This window comes from Salvelinus fontinalis, chromosome 22 (genome assembly GCF_029448725.1).
Source record: "Salvelinus fontinalis isolate EN_2023a chromosome 22, ASM2944872v1, whole genome shotgun sequence".
Taxonomy (NCBI): Eukaryota; Metazoa; Chordata; class Actinopteri; order Salmoniformes; family Salmonidae; genus Salvelinus; species Salvelinus fontinalis.
The window spans coordinates 34661904-34680453 of record NC_074686.1 but is presented as its reverse complement, the minus strand read 5'-3'; the positions used below and the strand labels follow the sequence as shown (position 1 = coordinate 34680453).

At 48.1% G+C, this 18550-nt stretch overlaps 1 protein-coding gene across 3 annotated transcripts in view; it reads left to right on the top strand.

The window, feature by feature from the left end:
* The window catches only part of LOC129820233 (zinc finger transcription factor Trps1-like), a 239989-nt gene extending 225523 nt beyond the window's left edge, over window positions 1-14466 (top strand). For all 3 annotated transcript variants that reach the window (XM_055877258.1, XM_055877261.1, XM_055877260.1), the window contains exon 7: window positions 9656-14466. In XM_055877258.1, coding sequence (XP_055733233.1) covers window positions 9656-11479 — 1824 coding nt within the window. In that variant the 3' untranslated portion in view covers window positions 11480-14466. The remainder of the gene's footprint in view (window positions 1-9655) is intronic.
* The last annotated feature ends 4084 nt before the right edge of the window (window positions 14467-18550 follow it).

Below are 18550 nucleotides of genomic sequence, written 5' to 3'. Positions count from 1 at the left end.
TTAAATTCTACAACCACCTAAAAGGAAGTGATTGCCAAACCTTCCAATACAAAGCCATCACCTACAGAGAGATGAACCTGGAGAAGAGTCCCAACGAAATCATGAGACAACAAAAAGATAATTACTTGGCACAAAAAACTGTGCAAAGTAGAATGCTTTTTGCACCTAAACAGAGAGCACAGTACACCGTGGCAGAATACCTGACCACTGTGACTGATCCAAAATGAAGACATTTTTGACTATGTACAGACTCAGTGAGCAGAGCCTTGTTATTGAGAAAGGCTGCCGTAGGCAGACTTAGCTCTCAGGAGAAGACAGGCTATGTGCATATTGCCCACAAAATTAGGTGGTAACTGAGCCGCACTTCCTAACCTCCTACCAAATATATGACCAAATTAGAGACACATATTTCCCTCAGATTACACAGACCCACAAAGAATTCAAAAATAAATTCACTTGTGATAAACTCCCATATCTATTGGGTGATCAGTGTTCAATCACATCAGCAACATTTGTGACCTGTTGCCACAAGAACAAACACCATTGTAAATTCAACCTTTTCATAAAGAAACTGATAAAACACACAGCTGCTAAATCAAGGAGACTTACAAAGATGAGGACCAAGAGAGGGAGTGCAGTGATGTATTATCCACAACTAAAGAATCATTGTGGAATCTGAAAAGACATATATCCCCAAGCATGTGTAACGGTAGTCCTCCTCCTCTTCTTCCGAAGAGGAGGAGCATGGATTGAACCAAGGCGCAGCGTTGTGAAATGACATGATTGATTTAAGACACGACAAAACGACGAAGACAGAAAACGAACTATACTTGAATAAACTAACAAAATAACAAAACGAATGTAGACAGACCTGGACGACGAACTTACATGAAACACGAAGAACGCAATAACAGGAAAAACTGACTACACAAAAACCGAACGAACAAACATACCGAGAACAGTCCCGTGTGGCGTAACATACAGACACTGACACAGGAGACAACCACTCACAAACAAACAGTGTGAAAACACCTACCTTAATATGACTCTCAATCAGAGGAAATGAAAAACACCTGCCTCTAATTGAGAGCCATATTAGGTCACCCTTTAAACCAACATAGAAACAGAAAACATAGACTGCCCACCCAAACTCACGTCCTGACCAACTAACACATAAAAAACGAACAGAAAACAGGTCAGGAACGTGACATAACCCCCCCCCCCTTAAGGTGCGAACTCCGGGCGCACCAGCACAAAGTCTAGGGGAGGGTCTGGGTGGGCATCTGACCACGGTGGTGGCTCAGGCTCAGGGCGAGGTCCCCACCCCACCATAGTCAATACCAGCTTACATCTCCCCCTTAGAATGACCACCCTCTTTCTCCACCCACCTAATATAAGGGGCAACACCAAGACAAGGTAGCTCAGGACAGCGAGGTAGGTCGAGATAGAGAGGTAGCTCAGAATAGAGAGGTAGCTTAGGATAAAGAGATAGCTCAGGATAGAGGGGCAACTCCGGACTGAAAGGCAGCTCCGGACAGAGAGACACCTGGATTACTGGCAGTTCCGGGCTGGCTGGCGGCTCTGGACGCTCATGGCTGGCTGACGGCTCTGGACGCTCATGGCTGGCTGACGGCTCTGGACGCTCATGGCTGGCTGATGGCTCTGGACGCTCATGGCTGGCTGACGGCTCTGGACACTCATGGCTGGCTGACGGCTCTGGCAGATCCTGTCTGGTTGACGGCTCTGGCAGATCCTGTCTGGTTGGCGGCTCTGGCAGATCCTGTCTGGTTGGCGGCTCTGGCAGATCCTGTCTGGTTGACGGCTCTGGCAGATCCTGTCTGGTTGGCGGCTCTGGCAGATCCTGTCTGGTTGGCGGCTCTGGCAGATCCTGACTGACGAATGGCTCTAGCGGCTCCTGACTGACTAACGGCTCTGACGGCTCGGGACAGACGGGCGGCTCTAATGGCTCGGGACAGACGGATGGCTCAGATGGCGCTGAGGAGACGGATGGCTCAGATGGCGCTGAAGAGACGGATGGCTCAGATGGCGCTGCGGAGACGGATGGCTCAGATGGCGCTGCGGAGACAGATGGCTCAGACTGATCCTGTCTGGCGGAAGGCTTTGGCTGCTCCTGTCTGGCGGAAGGCTCTAGCGGCTCCTGCCTGGCGGAAGGCTCTGTAGGCTCATGGCAGACGGGCGGCTTTGCAGGCTCATGGCAGACGGGCAGTTCATGCGGCGCTTGGCAGACAGACAGTTCAGGCGCCGTTGGGCAGACGGCAGACTCTGGCCGGCTGAGACGCACTGTAGGCCTGGTGCGTGGTGCCGGAACTGGAGGCACCGGACTGGAGACACGCACTTCAAGCCTAGTGCGGGGAGCAGGGACAGGGCACACTGACCTCTCGAAGCGCACTATAGGCCTGGTGCGTGGTGCCGGCACTGGTGGCACCGGGCTGAGTGCACGCACATCAGGACGAGTACGGGGAGAAGGAACAGTGCGTACAGGGCTCTGGAGACGCACAGGAGGCTTAGTGCGTGGTGCCGGAACTGGAGGCACTGGGCTGGAGACAGGCACCATAGGGAGAGTGCGTGGAGGAGGAACAGGGCTCTGAAAACGCACTGGAAGCCTGGTGCGTGGTGTAGGCACTGGTGGTACTGGGCTGGGGCGGGGAGGTAGCGCCGGAAATACCGGACCGTGCAAGCATACTGGCTCCCTTGAGCATTGAGCCTGCCCAACCTTACCTGGTTGAATGCTCCCCGTCGCCCGACCAGTGCGGGGAGGTGGAATAACCCGCACCGGGCTATGTAGGCGAACCGGGGACACCATGCGTAAGGCTGGTGCCATGTATGCCGGCCCGAGGAGACGCACTGGAGACCAGATGCGTTGAGCCGGCATCATGGCACCTGGCTCAATGCCCAATCTAGCCCTACCAGTGCGGGGAGGTGGAATAACCCGCACCGGGCTATGCACACGTACAGGAGACACCGTGCGCTCTACTGCGTAACACGGCGTCTGCCCGTACTCCCGCTCTCCACGGTTAGCCTGGGAAGTGGGCGCAGGTCTCCTACCTGCCCTTGGCCCACAACCTCTTAGCCCCCTCCCAAGAAATTTTTGGGGTTTCTTCACGGGCTTCCGTGCTAGCCGCGTACCTTCATAAATCCGGTCTTGAGCTTCATTCTCCGGTTTCCAGCCACGTCTCCTTGCTGCCTCCTCATATCGCCGCCTCTCTGCTTTCGCTGCCTCCAGCTCAGCTTTGGGATGGCGATATTCTCCCGGCTGTGCCCATGGACCTTTTCCATCCAGCTCGTCCTCCCAAGTCCAGTAGTCCTGTGATTTCCACTGCTCGAACATATGCTGCTTGGTTCTAATTTGGTGGGTGGTTCTGTAAAGGTAGTCCTCCTCCTGTTCATCCGAAGAGGAGGAGCATGGATTGAACCAAGGCGCAGCGTTGTGAAATGACATGATTTATTTAAGACACGACAAAACGACGAAGACAGAAAACGAACTATACTTGAATAAACTAACAAAATAACAAAACGAATGTAGACAGACCTGGACGACAAACTTACATGAAACACGAAGAACGCAATAACAGGAAAAACTGACTACACAAAAACCGAACGAACAAACATACCAAGAACAGTCCCGTGTGGCGTAACATACAGACACTGACACAGGAGACAACCACTCACAAACAAACAGTGTGAAAACACCTACCTTAATATGACTCTCAATCAGAGGAAATGAAAAACACCTGCCTCTAATTGAGAGCCATATTAGGTCACCCTTTAAACCAACATAGAAACAGAAAACATAGACTGCCCACCCAAACTCACGTCCTGACCAACTAACACATAAAAAACGAACAGAAAACAGGTCAGGAACGTGACTGCATGATGGTGTACTTACTACATGCACATGCTAAAAGAAAGGAATGAGGTGAGTAGCTAATTAAGTGTGTCATTGTACCAAAGTATTTATAAACAAAAATCAGATCTCTTAAACGTTTCATACATTTTTGTTCTATTATCTATACAATGGGCCATAATTGTTTTTGGCCCAATAGGCCTGGCATTTTCCAACGTTCAAGGAGCTTTCTGATTTGATTGGGTTATTTTGCCTTAAAAACTTTAGGCCTACCTATAGAAAAGTGTAAAAACAACTCTGCATCTCTGCCCAGCCTGGCAAGAGTGGCCTGAAGGGTGTTTAGCATCCCCAGTGGCTCTGCAAGTGTGGAGAGGATATTCCCCGCTGCTGGCTGGCTCTCCAGACATCATCGCATGAGCCTGAAGCCACAGACTGGACAAACTCGTGTTTCTAAAAATGTATTTAAAGATAGACTGAGCCTAATAAGACATTTTTTATTTAATTTGTATTTCATTCTAAGTAGGCTAAGTCACAGTCTGTATGCACAATTTATAGACTATAATGATTTAATACAAAGAAATGTTGTTTAAATTCTTGTCACGATCGTGTTGACATGAACGAGAGGACCAAGGCGCAACATGATTTGGATACATCTTCTTTTTAATAACGACGAAGATGAACACGACACACTATTATAACAATAACGAAAAAACAACAAACGATCGTGAAAACTTCAAACGTAAGTGCACACACAAACTACTTACGTTGAACTATACATATACACAAACAATGACCCACAAACAGCTAAAGCCCATGGCAGCCTTAAATATGGCTCCCAATTAGAGACAACCGAAATCAGCTGTCTCTAATTGAGAACCCATTCCGGCCACCATAGACTTTCCTAGAACTACACCCAACATAGACACAGCTAGACACATACACTCAACACCAAACCCATATACTACACCAACAACCCCTTTACCATAGAATCACCCAATACCAACAAAACACAAACATTCCCCATGTCACACCCTGACCTAACTAAAATAATAAAGAAAACAAAGAATACTAAGGCCAGGGCGTGACATAACCCCCCCCTTAAGGTGCGAACTCCGGGCGCACCATTACACAGTCTAGGGGAGGGTCTGGGTGGGCTTCCATCCATGGTGGCGGCTCCGGCTCTGGTCGTAGTCCCCACGTCACCACAGTCCCTAACCGCCTCCTTAACTTCCTCCAAATGACCCCCCTCCACATTAACCACACTGCATTAAGGGGCAGTTCCGGACTAAGGGGCAGTACCAGGGTAAGGGGCAGTACCAGGGTAAGGGACAGTACCAGGGTAAGGGACAGTACCAGGGTAAGGGACAGTACCAGGGTAAGGGACAGTACCAGGGTAAGGGGCAGCACCAGGCTGAGGGACTGCAGCACCGGACTGAGGGACTGCAGCTCCGGACTGAGGGACTGCAGCTCCGGACTGAGGGACTGCAGCTCCGGACTGAGGGACTGCAGCTCCGGACTGAGGGACGGCCCATGGCTGGCTGACTGATCTGGCCGCTCATGGCTGGCTGACGGATCTGGCCGCTCATGGCTGGCTGACGGATCTGGCCGCTCATGGCTGGCTGACGGATCTGGCTGCTCATGGCTGGCTGACGGATCTGGCTGCTCATGGCTAGCTGACGGATCTGGCTGCTCCTGTCTGATTGGCGGCTCTGGCAGATCCTGTCTGGTTGGCGGCTCTGGCAGATCCTGTCTGGTTGGCGGCTCTGGCAGATCCTGTCTGGTTGGCGGCTCTGGCAGATCCTGTCTGGTTGGCGGCTCTGGCAGATCCTGTCTGACGGACGGCTCTAGCGGCTCCTGTCTGGCTGGCGGCTCTAGCGGCTCCTGTCTGGCGGACGGCTCAGTAGGCTCATGGCAGACGGGCGGCTTTGCAGGCTCATGGCAGACGGGCGGCTTTGCAGGCTCATTGCAGACGGATGGCTCAGATGGCGCTGGGGAGACGGATGGCTCAGATGGCGCTGGGGAGACGGATGGCTCAGATGGCGCTTGGCAGACGGGCAGTTCAGTCATCGCTGTGCAGACGGCAGACTCCTGCCGGCTGAGGCGCACTGTAGGCCTGGTGCGTGGTGCCGGGACTGGTGGCACCGGGCTGGGGACACGCATCTCAGGGCTAGTGCGGGGAGAAGGAACAGGGCATACTGGACCCTGGGGACGCACATTAGGCCTAGTGCGTGGGGCCGGAACTGGTGGTACCGGACTGGGGACACGCATCTCAGGGCTAATGCGGGGAGCAGCAACAGGATGCACAGGACTCTGGAAACGCACAAGAGGCTTAGTGCGTGGTGCCGGAATTGGTGGTACCGGGCTGGAGACACGCACCATAGGATGAGTGCGTGGAGGAGGAACAGGGCTCTGGAGACACACTGGAAGCCTGTTACGTGGTGTATGTACTGGTGGCACTGAACTGGGGCGGGGAGGTGGCGCCGGAAATACCGGACCGTGCAGGCGTATTGGCTCCCTTGAGCATTGAGCCTGACCGACCTTACCTGGTTGAATGCTCCCCGTTGCCCGACCAGTGCGGGGAGGTGGAATAACCCGCACCGGGCTATGTAGGCGAACCGGGGACACCATGCGTAAGGCTGGTGCCATGTAAACCGGCCCGAGGAGACGCACTGGTGGCCAGATATGTAGGACCGGCTTCATGACATCCGGCTCAATACTCAATCTAGCCCTGCCAGTGCGGGGAGGTGGAATAACCCGCACCGGGCTATGCACACGTACAGGAGACACCGTGCGCTCTACTGCGTAACACGGTGTCTGCCCGTACTCTCGCTCTCCACGGTAATTACAGGGAGTAGGCGCAGGTTTCCTACCTGACTTCGCCACTCTCCCTTTAAGCCCCCCCCAAAGAAATTTTTGGGGTTTTCCCACAGGCTTCCTACCGCTTCGTTGTGCTGCCTCCATTCGCCGGTATCCCTCCTCGCACTGCGCCAGAGAATCCCAGGCGGGCTCCGGCACTCTCCCTGGGTTGATCGCCCACCTGTCGATCTCCTCCCACGTAGTGTAGCCCAGATCCTTTGTAGGTTCCTTTTCCTGCCTCCGAGCTAGCTCCTCATATCGCCGCCTCTCTGCTTTCGCTGCCTCCAGCTCAGCTTTGGGGCGGTTATATTCTCCTGGTACCTCCCGGTCTAAAATTTCCTCCCATGTCCATGAATCCTTGTATTGCTCCTGTTGCCGCTGGTCATGTTGCTTGGTCGTATATAGGTGGGTCATTCTGTCACGATCGTGTTGACATGAACGAGAGGACCAAGGCGCAACATGATTTGGATACATCTTCTTTTTAATAACGACGAAGATGAACACGACACACTATTATAACAATAACGAAAAAACAACAAACGATCGTGAAAACTTCAAACGTAAGTGCACACACAAACTACTTACGTTGAACTATACATATACACAAACAATGACCCACAAACAGCTAAAGCCCATGGCAGCCTTAAATATGGCTCCCAATTAGAGACAACCGAAATCAGCTGTCTCTAATTGAGAACCCATTCCGGCCACCATAGACTTTCCTAGAACTACACCCAACATAGACACAGCTAGACACATACACTCAACACCAAACCCATATACTACACCAACAACCCCTTTACCATAGAATCACCCAATACCAACAAAACACAAACATTCCCCATGTCACACCCTGACCTAACTAAAATAATAAAGAAAACAAAGAATACTAAGGCCAGGGCGTGACAATTCTGAGGGTCTAATGGACTGCCTACCATCCTAGTGTGTCACACTCACAATGTGTTTCTTTGTAGGCTATAGCCTTGAAATAATTTAAATAATATAGCCTTCTTAGACCCTGTCTGTCTCCTGACCTATTTAGATTGTTTCTATGCTGTTTAATATGACATGGAGCCTATTTAAAATGGTGAGCGCTTCTTACATTCACCTTTTCATGTTTATTCAAATACTTTTCATTCAAATCATATGGTTTGATTTCAATACTTCAAAACCAAATGGTTCATCCATGTAGTCACAACAATAGATGGATTTTTTGTTAAATTGTGATTTTAATGAATGGAGCGAATTTGGAGCGGCAGTTTTTTCTCCCTGTGAGTGAGTAGTGGTTTTTAGCGGAGCGGTTGAAACAGACGTGGAACAATGAGCGGGATTTCCAACCACTCCACTCCGCTCACATACTCTGCTCCGTGTTTCTGAATAAATAACTATACTGTATGTGTGTAGGGAGGGATAATACTAGGCTTCCCTTTTTCCTATCTTCCGACCTGTGCCATGGATTATTTCATAATTTTTTTACCCCCTCATTTTAGGGGTTGAAATGATTGGTTTCCTTTCCCCAGGAACATGACAACAGATTGTCCATCACAAAGACAAGCTGAGAGGCAGCGGTATGGTGTGTGGGATTGATTCCTCAGGGACATTTCACACCTAGAATTCAGTCTGCAATGCGGACAATCTGATCCCTTTAATTCATATTCTCTTCTGGTCATTTCTTCATATGCAGTATGTGTAGGGAGCAGAGCAATGGAAATGTCCTCACCTCCATTTAAAATGTTCTCTCTCTCTCTTATGTGCCCATTAGTTTGGGCTTGCAGTGATTTCTGGGAGATTTCCATGGAAACGTTGGTATGAAAACATGTCTGTCGGCATTGCGGTGCGGTGCGAGGTGTCACCTGAGAGAAGTTGGTGGTAAATGCCGAACCCTACCTGTGGCAAGAAGGAGAGAAAAATAAATAGAACAGGAAAAGGAATTGGAAGGAAAGGCCTAGGTGATAAATGAGGGCAAGAATGTTCATTTTTGTCTTCCATTTCAAATATGCCCTAAAGGTAGACAGACTTCCTTCTCCAGACGAGACTGGATGTTTCTGTATTTTTCAAGTCAATGCTTGGGGCATGTCATATCACACGCAAACACAGAAATTACGAAGAAATGATGACCCTAAACTGGCCACACAAAAAATATATTGTTTAATGATTACTGTATTTGCCTGGTGGCTAAACAGATGAAGTGGCTAGTTAATGAGTGGATTCTGTAGGCTACATCTACTATTCTGTGGATCTTGCAGTAAATAAAATGTGTTCCCATTTAAACAGCTGTGTGCCATCTGCAGTACAGCAACACTCCTGCAGTATTTACAGTATGCCTTAGCCCCTTATTGGGCTGTAATAAGCAATGTGCGCTGCCCCTAGGGCAAGGCTTGTCTGTGTCAGCGCTAGACGGAGGCCAGGTGCTCGTGTCTCCTGTCTGCCCAGCTGTGACTGGGTGGCGGCCGGGGAGCAGAGGGTGCAGGGGGTGTTACCGGACGGGGAGGGGGGGGGGGGGGGGGCAGTGGAGGACAGACGAGCTGTAACTACCAGGATTAAGCTACACTGACTACAGCCTGACTCGCGGAGTCCCCTTTTTGTATTGCAGTCATTCTGGGATCATTTTAGAGCTTGATTCAATCCATATCGCTGAAGATCCGCAGTATAGCACGATTGAATATAAAGGGAATATTTCAGAATGAACCGACATATGCAGTGTTTACCGTGAATGCGGTCTCTGTGAACACGGGAACATTGCCTTTAAGTTTCAATCACACTATAGCGACGATATTCAGCGATATGGATGGAATCGAGCCCTTAGTGTTGTGACATGCTCTGGTAATATTCTCTACTATGAAATTCCTATTATTAAGGACATATTTATGTAAATGTTTTTATGTATAGGTTGATACATACGTAAATAAAAGATCTATCGTTGTCTCTCACCAGACTCCCCGGCCGCTGAACATCATCAGGCAGAACAACGGCGAGCAGATCATCCGCCGGCGCACGAGGAAGCGCCTCAACCCCGACCCTCTGCCCTCCGAACCTGTGGGCTCCAAGCAGCGGAGGGTCAGCAGCGAGGAGCGCCTCAACCCCGACCCTCTGCCCTCCGAACCTGTGGGCTCCAAGCAGCGGAGGGTCAGCAGCGAGGAGCGCCTCAACCCCGACCCTCTGCCCTCCGAACCTGTGGGCTCCAAGCAGCGGAGGGTCAGCAGCGAGGAGCGCCTCAACCCCGACCCTCTGCCCTCCGAACCTGTGGGCTCCAAGCAGCGGAGGGTCAGCAGCGAGGAGCGCCTCAACCCCGACCCTCTGCCCTCCGAACCTGTGGGCTCCAAGCAGCAGAGGGTCAGCAGCGAGGAGCGCCTCAATGGCAGTCCCCTGGAGCGCCGGCCAGGAGAGGATGGGCCAGGCTCGGAAGGAGTGCCCGTCCCTCGTAAAGGGGAGCCCCAGAATTCCCTGGGCCAGTACGAGGCCTACGGGTCCTCTGGGTTCAAGGGTCACCCCAGCCCCCTCTCCACCCACTCCTTCCTAGTTAGCCAAACCCTGGAGATCCACAAGCGAATGCCTCCTTTGCACATACACAACAAGAACCCTGCAGAGGGAGGGGCGGAGGGGAACGGGGTGGGCTCGGCTGGGGTCCATCACACGGGCTTGGAGGGGAAGGGTAGCTTGTCCTCAGAGAGGGGTAGCCCCATCGAGAAGTACATGCGTCCCTCCAAACAGGCCAGCTACTCGCCACCGGGCAGCCCCATCGAGAAGTACCAGTACCCGTTCTTCAGCCTGCCCTTTATCCACAATGACCTGCAGAACGAGTCCGATTGGATGCGCTTCTGGACTAAGTACAAGATGTCTGTTCCGGGCAACCCACAGTACCTAGGCCACATGCCTGGTCTGCCCAACCCTTGCCAAAGCTTTGTGCCTTACCACACCTTTAGCTTGCCCCCACACTTCCCTCTCCCGCCCTCCGCCGGCCCCGAAAGCGACATCCCTCTCGACCTGGCCATCAAACATTCCAAACCGGCACCCACCGCCAACGGCTCCACCGCCTCTGCCGTTACCGCCAAGGAGAGGAGTAGCGGCGCCGACAAACGGGCCTTGCCCACGGTCCCGGCGGGGAAGGAGGATGAGAAGCATAGAGAGCAGCAGGAGAGAAGAGAGGAGAAAGTAGACGAGGGGGCATCCCCCCAGCCTTCTCCTCCCCCAGATGTTGCAGCCAAGCAGGAGAGGTTGGACCAGGGCACTCAGGATGAGCTGACCAGTAAGGAGAGGGTGGACCAGGGCACTCAGGATGAGCTGACCAGTAAGGAGAGGGTGGACCAGGGCACTCAGGATGAGCTGACCAGTAAGGAGAGGGTGGACCAGGGCACTCAGGATGAGCTGACCAGTAAGGAGAGGGTGGACCAGGGCACTCAGGATGAGCTGACCAGTAAGGAGAGGGTGGACCAGGGCACTCAGGATGAGCTGACCAGTAAGGAGAGGGTGGACCAGGGCACTCAGGATGAGCTGACCAGTAAGGAGAGGGTGGACCAGGGCACTCAGGATGAGCTGACCAGTAAGTGCATCCACTGTGGCATCCTCTTCCTGGATGAGGTTATGTACGCCCTGCACATGAGCTGCCATGCTGACGGAGGACCCTTCCAGTGCAGCATCTGCCTGCATGCCTGCGCAGACAAGTACGACTTCACCACACACATACAGAGAGGGCTTCACCTGCCAACTGTCGAGGCTGAGGCCGATGCTGAGGCCGATGCTCCAAAGGATTCTGTGTGATTTTGGTGCATTACTGACTTGGACTTTTAGCACAGGCATAGCAGTATGAAAAAGAACAAAATAAATGGACAAAAGCGTACTGTAATGATTGAATGAGAAGAAGACTTCTTGCTCAACGTGCCATGATAGCTTCTGTAGGGAACTCATATCATCTAAACATTTATATTGGACGTAATACAGAACAAACGATTGGCTGTTTCCTTTTTCTTTTTTTGTAAAGGAAAACGCTTTTGAAGAAAATGGTACTACAAATAGACGCTTATTTTTAGTTTTTTTTTGCTGTTGTTTCTTTTTTTATTGGGAAGTGTTACTTTGACAAGGCAGTTCAGCGAACAACAAGGTACATCTGCACGGGTTGAATGTTCTCTTACCTGGTTGGTTCAATGTTCCAAATGGAATGAGGAAGTGTGAATTGATATGTAAAATGGGGAGCTGGGAAACATCAGTCGTCTGTCATAATCTCCTTCACGATGGATGGGCAGAGCGATGACTAGTGATTGGATCGTCCTCAAATAAACGTCCTCAGGGAACGCCCGTGGCTGAGTCAAAAAACATATCCTACAGTGGTTTCAGTTTCATCGGTCTCCACTTAACATCCAACTAAGTGTCTATGTTTTAATGTATTTTAGTTATGGATACTGTTTGTTTGTTTTTTTTTGGTGGGGGGGGAGTCTATTGTCACAGAACTTCCTCTAGACATTTTAAGCTGCTGCCTTAGTTGCTAGGATACAAACATTATATCACTAAAGACATTTGGGATGGAAGAAAAATGCAAAAAGCAATATTTTTTTCTAAGTTGTTAATATGAAAAATTCATAATATCAGTGCCTGATATATTGAACAAAGTATTTTCTACCTGGTATGTTGATATGCAACATTGACTTTGCATTTAGAAAAGGGCCACGAGCTTGGCTCTGCAAAACTGTTTACATTTGCAAATGTAGCAAACAAGGTAATGAAGCAAAATTCCTGCAATTCAGAGTATTTTTCTCTCATGTGGACAGGACAGGACGATCACGTAACAAAACAGAGGCCTTTTGTCAGAAGGTTGAATGGGAGATGAAATACAGTCAAATGATATTTTCTGTTTGTTTGAATGGCACAGAGGCACTATCCATTCCATGTCTTTCTTTGTATGCTCCTGCTTGTACACTTTGAAATGCTTTATTGTCTGTACAGATGCTCTGTATTGGACTCTGTTCATCCTGTATGCTTTTTTTAAGAGAAGCTGATATACTGTAGCTTGGTTATAAGTATTGTTCTGTGAGCTTTATAGCTTTGAGCATCATAGGTTTTACAATCCAGGTATTTCAACTGACCATACCGTACACAAGGCCCCATTTTTTTTGTGTGTCTATTGCATTTATATACTACTTTAATATTCGGCTTTTAGTCATTTTGGGACTTGATTTGAACATAGCATGACATTCTACTTGTTCCATGTACAGGTGAAAAAGGTGCCTTTTGATAGAAAGAAGCCATTGAATATCAACAATGTTGAGTGTTTTGTTCATCAAATTAGATGTAGTGCAACACCTCAACCTGGATTATGGCCTTGTGGTCAAAGCATTTGACATTATGTAGATAGATTAATACCATTTGAGCGACAAAACAAATGTTACCACACAGCAACATTATCCCTCTATTTAGCTGGTTAGTACTTTGCTAGTAGACCACCTGTTTCGCCTCTAAAAGACTCCCATTCATGTGTTTTATCTCTCTCTCTTTCTCTCTCTCTCTCTCTCTCTCTCTCTCTTTGTCTCTCTGTCTTGCTCTCTCTCTCTCTCTCTCTCTCTCTGTCTCTCTGTTTCTCTCTGTCTCTCTCTCTGTATCTCTCTCTCTCTTTCTCTCTCTCTGTCTCTCCCTCTCTCTCTTTCTGTCTCGCTCTCTTTCTCTGTCTCTCTCTCTCTCTGTCTCTCTCTGTCTCTCCCTCTCTCTCTTTCTGTCTCGCTCTCTTTCTCTGTCTCTGTCTCTCTTTCATTTGTGTGAGCACTTCTTCCTATGATTCCCATTGCTGCTGAAAGGAATCAAACATGAGTTCAATCTAAACTGTCCATCCTCTGATGTACATAGTTATTTATACATGATCAGGGGATAATGTAATTAGAGTCTGCCTGGGATTCGGCAGGCGAGGATTTGTGTGAAATAGCGATGAAATCAACATAGCCTTAAAATGTTGCTACAAACGCCTCTCAGAAACAAAGAAACTGAAATAATAATACTAAAATCATTTCACAGAAACAGTCATGTGATTTCAAATAACATAAGGAACCATTTTTGTTTTAAATTTGAATTAGAAAAATGTTAACGCTTGCACTTCAGTTATTCTGTTTTATTTCCAAGGAAGAAAGATGATTGTGTTAAAATGTGTTATTAGCATGCTGTACACAGGGACTGCAAAAGTAGACGAAGACAAAGAAACAACATGGACAGACAGGATTATCTGTGTGTTGAAGACGAAACAACATGGACAGACAGGATTATCTGTGTGTTGAATACGAAACAACATGGACAGACAGGATTATCTGTGTGTTGAATACGAAACAACATGGACAGACAGGATTATCTGTGTGTTGAATACGAAACAACATGGACAGACAGGATTATCTGTGTGTTGAATACGAAACAACATGGACAGACAGGATTATCTGTAGGTTGAAGACGAAACAACATGGACAGACAGGATTATCTGTGTGTTGAAGAAGCCAGTAAACTAGTGTGGACACGGACATGGCAAAAAAAGCAAATGTTTTGGTAAATGTTTTAACCATCATTTTTTGAAAGTTGTTTCTTGTTTTTACACTTTATTGCATAGAAGTCGGGTTTAGATTGTTTGTTTCTTTATTTTGTTTTTTTCTGCTACCATCTTTATGTTTTGTGTTGTAGGGTTTTACATGCAAAAAAATGTAACAAAGATGGCAAAAATGTCTACATCTAAACTTGAATAATAATAATGATAATAATAATTAATAAAGTAATAAAACATGTTCTGAAATCTCTTTTTATTCAGTGGTGCTTCCCATTACCATGCTGTGATGTATATGTAGCTACATATAGTTAGCTCGCCACTACAGTCCCTGGTTCGAATCCAGGCTGTATCACATCTGGCCGTGATTGGGAGTCCCATAGGGCGGTGCACAATTGACTCAGCATCGTCCGGGTTTGGCCGGGGAGGGCAGTCATTTTTAATAAGAATTTATTCTTAACTGACTTGCCTAGTTAAATAAAGGTTCAATAAATACAAATAAATATGTAATTACATACAACTACATAGTCATGTATAAACATCTGTAATTCAGTCTTCTGTATCTTGAAGGAAAGCAAAGGATGGTCTTTCACAAATGAAGTGGGCCTATCGGACCATCTACCGGACCATCTACCGGACCATCTACCGGACCATCTACCAGACCATCTACCGGACCATCTACCGGACCATCTACCGGACCATCTACCGGACCAGCTACCGGACCATCTACCGAACCATCTACCAGACCATCTACCGGACCATCTACCAGACCATCTACCGGACCATCTACCAGACCATCTACCGGACCATCTACCGGACCATCTACCGAACCATCTACCGGACCAACTACCGGACCATCTACCGAACCATCTACCGGACCATCTACCGGACCATCTACCGGACCATCTACCGGACCATCTACCGAACCATCTACCGGACCATCTACCGGACCATCTACCGAACCATCTACCGGACCATCTACCGGACCATCTAGCGGACCATCTACCGGACCATCTACCGGACCATCTACCAGACCATCTACCGGACCATCTACCGGACCATCTACCGAACCATCTACCAAACCATCTACCAGGCCATCTACCGAACCATCTACCGGACCATCTACCGAACCATCTACCGGACCATCTACCGGACCATCTACCGAACCATCTACCGAACCATCTACCGGACCATCTACCGAACCATCTACCAGACCATCTACCGGACCATCTACCGAACCATGTACCGAACCATCTACCGAACCATGTACCGAACCATCTACCGGGCCATCTACCGAACCATCTACCGGACCATCTACCGGACCATTCCCTCTCCATTGATTGCTCTTGTTCAAGGCCAAGAGCTTCAGGTCACCTTTGGGCTCCCGAGTGGTGCAGCAGTCTAAGGCACTGCATCTCAGTGCTATAGGTGTCACTACAGACCCTGGTTTGATCCCAGACTGTATCACAACCAGCTGTGATTGGGAGTCCCATTGGGCGGCGCACAATTGGCCCAGCGTTGTTAGGGTTTGGCTGGGGTAGGCAGTCATTGTAAATAAGAATTTGTTCTTAACTGACTTGCCTAGTTAAATAAAGGTTAAATACATTTTTTTAAACACACAAAAAAAACATTGAACCAGAAGAAGTGGGGCACGGACTTGCATACGAGGGATCCCATGGTACCACAAGTTGAATAAAACCTCCGACCTCTCTCTCTCCCTGGTGAGACTATTGATTTGTACCCCAGTGTTTGCTGGTGATCTAGGAAAGGAGCGTAATTATATTCCAGATTCCCACACAAGAGAGTAGACACCAGCCCCTGACTTATGGCCTGCTAGGGTTGTTACTGTTGATTATGTTAACCTCTCTCTTGTATTCCATGGATAAGACACAGACAGAAGTCAACAACAGGAAAGAGACAGTAATTACAGTTATTTATTGTAAATAATAGCTCAGTTCTGGCCTACACTCCTGTAATATGATATTGTAAACAACTGAGATAGAATAACACACAGACACTGGCTCTAACCAGAATATATAGAGGAGTGGGAGGCCCAGTTACACAACTGGGCAAGAAGACAGGTGCATTAGAGTGTCTAGTTTGAAAAACAGACGCCTCACAAGTCCACAACTGGCAGCTTCATTAAATAGTACCCGCAAAACACCAGTCTCAACGTCAACAGTGAGGAGGCGACTCCGGGGTGCTGGCCTTCTAGGCAAAGTTCCTCTGTCCAGTGTCTGTGTTCTTTTGCCAATCTTAATCTTTTCTTTTTATTGGCCAATCTGAGATATGGCTTTTTCTTTGCGAATCTGCTTAGAAGACCAGCATCCCGGAGTCACCTCTTCACTGTTGAAGTTAAGACTGGTGTTTTGCGGGTACTGTTTAATGAAGCTGCAGGTTGAGGACTTGTGAGGTGTCTGTTTCTCAAACTAGACACTCAAATCAAATGAAATGTATTTATATAGCCCTTCTTACATCAGCTGATATCTCAAAGTGCTGTACAGAAACCCAGCCTAAAACCCCAAACAACAAGTAATGCAGGTGTAGAAGCACGGTGGCTAGGAAAAACTCCCTAGAAAGGCCAAAACCTAGGAAGAAACCTAGAGAGGAACCAGGCTATGAGGGGTGGCCAGTCCTCTTCTGGCTGTGCGGGGTGGAGATTATAACAGAACATGGCCAAGATGTTCAAATGTTCATAAATTACCAGCATGTTCAAATAATAATAATCACAGTAGTTGTCGAGGGTGCAGCAAGTCAGCACCTCAGGAGTAAATGTCAGTTGGCTTTTCATAGCCGATCATTAAGAGTATCTCTGCCGCTCCTGCAGTCTCTAGAGAGTTGAAAACAGCAGGTCTGGTACAGGTAGCATGTCCGGAGAACAGATCAGGGTTCCATAGCCGCAGGCAGAACAGTTGAAACTGGAGCAGCAGCACGGCCAGGTGGACTGGGGACAGCAAGGAGTCATCATGCCAGGTAGTCCTGAGCCATGGTCCTAGGGCTCAGGTCCTCAGAGAGAGAGAAAGAAAGAGAGAATTAGAGAGAGCATACTTAAATTCACACAGGACACAGGATAAGACAAGAGATGTACTCCAGATAAATCAAACTGACCTTAGCCCCCCGACACATAAACTACTGCAGCATAAATACTGGAGGCTGAGACAGGAGGGGTCAGGAGACACTGTGGCCCCATCCGATGATACCCCCGGACAGGGCCAAGCAGGAAGGATATAACCCCACCCACTTTGCCAAAGCACAGCCCCCACACCACTAGAGGGATATCTTCAACCACCAACTTACCATCCTGAGACACTGTAATGTACTTGTCCTCTTGCTCAGTTGTGCACCGGGGCCTCCCACTTCTCTTTCTATTCTGGTTTGAGACAGTTTGTGCTGATCTGTGAAGGGAGTAGTACACAGCGTTGTACGAGATCTCAGTTTCTTGCCAATATCTCGCATGGAATAGCGTTCATTTCTCAGAACAAGAATAGACTGAGGAGATTCAGAAGAACGTTCTTTGTTTCTGGCCATTTTGAGCCTGTAATCGAACCCACAAATGCTGATGTTCCAGATACTCAACTAGTCGAAAGAAGGCCAGTTTTCTTGCTTCTTTAATCAGAACAAAAGTTTTCAGCTGTGCTAACATAAATGCGAAAGGGTTTTCTAATGATCAATAAGCCTTATAAAATGATAAACTAGCTATGATTAGCTAACACAACGTGCCATTGGAACACAGGAGTGATGGTTGCTGATAATGGGCCTCTGTACGCCTATGTAGATATTCCATTAAAAATCTGCCGTTTCCAGCTACAATAGTCATTTACAACATTACCAATGTCTACACTGTATTTCTGATCAATTTGATGTTATTGTAATGGCCCAAAAAATGTGCTTTTCTTTTTTTAAACATTTCTAAGTGACTCCAAACTTTTGAACGGTAGTGTATGTAACACTGGTAATGCAAAGAGAAGCCAAAATTATATATATAGCTCACATGCGCCTCGTGACAAGACTAAGCAATTAGCCAATTGAAATGATTATCTGACTTTGTAAGATAAATAGGAATATGCAAGAGACTATTGTTAAACCAGGTGCAACCAAGTATTGTGTATTTAGCTGATTAGGATCAAGGAATGGTCTTGAGAATGGATCTCAATTTACAACTGTATTTAATTACTTTGTCAAATTGAATGATAGCATAATACAGGGTATAAGCAAAGCATTAACTAAGCATTATTCTAGGCATGATCAGAGCGAGACAAAGAAACCATGGTTTGTGCCATGGCCCATAGCTCACGGGAGAGAGAGAAAGAGTGTAGGTATCTCAG